At 39.2% G+C, this 3,454-nt stretch overlaps 1 protein-coding gene across 1 annotated transcript; it reads left to right on the top strand.

Annotated features, from left to right (window-relative positions):
* Nucleotides 1–1,218: 1,218 nt before the first annotated feature.
* Nucleotides 1,219–2,301, top strand: LOC139729273 (kappa-type opioid receptor-like). Its single transcript, XM_071640201.1, has one exon. The coding sequence runs from the start codon at nucleotides 1,219–1,221 to the stop codon at nucleotides 2,299–2,301; it is 1,083 nt and encodes a 360-aa protein (XP_071496302.1).
* The last annotated feature ends 1,153 nt before the right edge of the window (nucleotides 2,302–3,454 follow it).

Raw genomic sequence — 3,454 nt, 5'->3', positions numbered from 1 at the left:
GGGTGTTACATATTATTCGAAGGGCAGATAGAGAAAAGAGGATACAAAAGAACAGCAGAGTCATTGAAAGTGATATCACCATATAAGTGATATCACCATATAAGCACTCTAGTTTGTCGTTCTCAAATGAATTCGTATATGCCTCAATGCAAGAGAAACAGGCAAAGTAGTGTTATGTTGAGTAAGGAGCTTGGTGACCCACCTCCATGACTGCAGAATCGCAGTTAATTTTACCCATCATAATTACGTTTGCCTCGACCCCTCCCCCCCCCCCAAAAAAAAAAGAAAATAGAAAACGAACATATAGACAAAAAGATAGGTAATTGAATGAATGAATACACAAACAAATTCACCTGCCATAGTGCTGGGAAAGTATAACTAAATCGCATTTGCATAGTCCCATCTGAAGATGAAGCATTTTAAAGTTTTGTTTCGTGTTTGAATTGAGCTATTTTTGTCTGCGTGATGGTTTTAAATGCATAATGTTTTCATATAGATGTCAACATTGTATCATTAATCGGGGAAAAATTTCAAGGTAGACTACCCATTACAGTACACTCCTATTATAACGAAGTCATAGGGACTGGTGGGTTTTTTTTTCGTTGTAATGAAATTTCGTTATAACCAAAAAGGAAAACATAGAAAATGTATAGGTGATGATATAGGAACGTTAACTTTTACTTTGTTGAAACAATAATTTTATTATAAACGTGTTCGTTATAACGGGAGTGCACACCAGTGCCTCCATCATGCTGAAAATACAAATGTCCTTAATGCTCATTTTGTTTTATTCTTCTCTTGTTGGGGAGAGAGGGGTAGGAGGAGGGGCATTTTTGTTTTTTAGAATCATGATCGCAACTTTACCTGCCATAAATCATCAGCGATAAAAGTATAAGACTTCGAAGTTGAATTACATGATTTTCATCATGATATTTAACAAAATTAATCAAGGCCTCACATGTCTCTCGTCATCCTTGTATTAAGCGATTTTATTTGTTTACTCTTTTACCAGAAACTTGGCAGCTGTGGCTCCCGCGTTTTACGGTTATGATCAAAGTCCGGAAGAACACGTGGAATTGTTTTGTGGCCACAAACCGTCATTATGAGGGTGGGAAAGAGTCATCTAACATCACATAAAATAGAGTACCTGTTTTGTGCGTGGTGACTGCTGACCCTAACAAATACATCAACAAAATCAACGAAAATTAACCTTTCCTCATGGCACTCCACGAACCATTTACTGCAATGACCACAGGTGACGCCGATAACCTAACCGAAGCCTCTGATTGGCAGTGGACGCCGGTCACGTGGTCTGCAGCGATGATCGTCCAACTTCTACTATCGATCCTCGGTATCGTAGGCAATGCGATTGTTTTGATTGTTCTTTTTCAACGGAGGTCATCAAAAAGGTCGACGGATATTCTTATCGGAGGACTGGCGGCAGCAGATTTTCTTACCTCGATTTTTATGATACCACAGCCTAAGCTATCCGGGGCCCCAGACACTGCTCTCGGGAATGCAGCGTGTAAATTAATCTATTCCTCTATTTTTCTCTGGATAACAATAAGTGCCTCTGTGTTCACACTTACTGCTATATCGATCGAGCGATATATCGCTGTGCTACATCCGATTCAGTTCAAAGGGTGGGTGTCGTTCAAAAAACTTACGGTCTGGTTCATCATTATATGGGTGTTGGCAATTGCAATCAACTGTCGCACGTTTGGGACCACGAAAGTCGACAGCGTGGAAGGAAAGTGTGTCGTAAGATACCCAACGCAAGCCTCTCAGCAAGCGCTCGGAGTCTTCGTTTTCGTGTTGAGATTTATCATCCCAGTCATTATTATGCTGACGTCATACTTACTCATCGCTCGTTCACTCCGTTTGAGGTCGCAACGCCTGACAAAGAAGAGTGAAATAAAGCTGGACACAGGTAGTTCCGTGTCGCGGAGTTTTCTTGTCGCCAGAGGCAAAGTCATCAAGCTCATGTTTGTGGTCATCATCACTTTTATCATTTGCTGGACTCCCGACAGTCTTGGCTTGCTGGCTTACAACCTCCATTTGGTGGACCGTTCGTACCTTTACAGCTCGCTCTATTCAGTGTTCGTGTCCCTAGCGTTCTTCAACACCTGCGCCAACCCGATAATCTACACCATCAGGTATGCCGAGTTTCGATCGGCTGTCAGAGACCTGCTGCTGTGTTCGGAGTCGGTGAAGACTTCCCTCTTCGGAAAGGACTCTGACACTCCAGATGACAGCACTCCGCGGTTAAAAAGAGCGGCTCAAGTTCAAACCATCATTTAGAGGCACCAATTACTGGTGACTCAATTTGTATCTACTGTACTACACACATGTACAGTAGGCCTACATAACTTGACAGAGTTCTCTGTAATAATGTAAGACTGACTTCTGCATTGGCAAGTGATCGGACATGGAACACTGATAATGAACTTACGAAAGTAATGTAATGTCAAACAATTAGACAAACTTTAATAACGTTGGATATTTAGTTTTTGTACCTAAATATGTTGATGGTTTAAAACGTAAAAAGCAAAGTTTCAACTTGCCCTATCGGAGTAAAAAAAAAGTTTAGTAACCTATACGCCCTCAAAATTACATCTTTTATGTAATTGAGATGTATTTTTTACACCTGTAAAATTCTCAAAGTTAGATAAGATGTAATCTGTTATAATGATATTATATACATTATGTAGACCTACATTATATATATATATATATATATATATATATATATATATATACATATTATGTTTACCATTTCATTAGCTTTTAAGAAAAGGACATGATTTCGCTGCCTTTCGTAATAATTAGTATCGGAATTCAATTTTAAGCATCATTGAAGAAAAGTAGAAGATGAAACTGAAAACATGTTATACAAACATACCAGTTGTAGAAATTATCGTTTGATTCGAGGAATAGGTAAATAGGTCACCGTTCAGGAGGAATCACTAGTTGGTGACAAGTGACAGTATGGGTCTTGAAAGCAGGGTATGATACTTGTCGTATTTATCTATTTAGATGTGAAATATATTTGTAGGTGATGTCTACCACGAGTGGAACATCTTCTATTTCTTGTAGACGAAATCACCACAAACTCACGGTAGCACGTATGTACGTATAAGCAATATGAGGTGCAAAGCTGAAACTGTAACGATATTGCATTAGGGGAGGTGAAGAAGTGAAAGGAAGGAGCTGATGTAAATTGAAGATAAAAGTTTGACACTGTGCATAATCAATTGCAATATAACTTCACCTTAAGCAAATGACCACTTTCCTTATTGAATAGACGACTAATTGCGTTTGGTATTATATGTATATAAGTATTGGAACAAGTTCACGCGGTTGACTGCAGGTTCATCCGTATTTATTGCAACTCTGAGTTTCATGCAACTCTGAGTTTCATGCAACCTCCATGAGGTGCAATCATCAGGCAGTC

Source organism: Diadema antillarum, unplaced genomic scaffold, assembly GCF_040938485.1.
Source record: "Diadema antillarum isolate AM-2024a unplaced genomic scaffold, OU_Dant_1.0 seq00000233_RagTag, whole genome shotgun sequence".
Classification (NCBI taxonomy): Eukaryota; Metazoa; Echinodermata; class Echinoidea; order Diadematoida; family Diadematidae; genus Diadema; species Diadema antillarum.
Note: the sequence above shows the minus strand (reverse complement) of the source record. Positions and strands in the feature narration are given on the sequence as shown.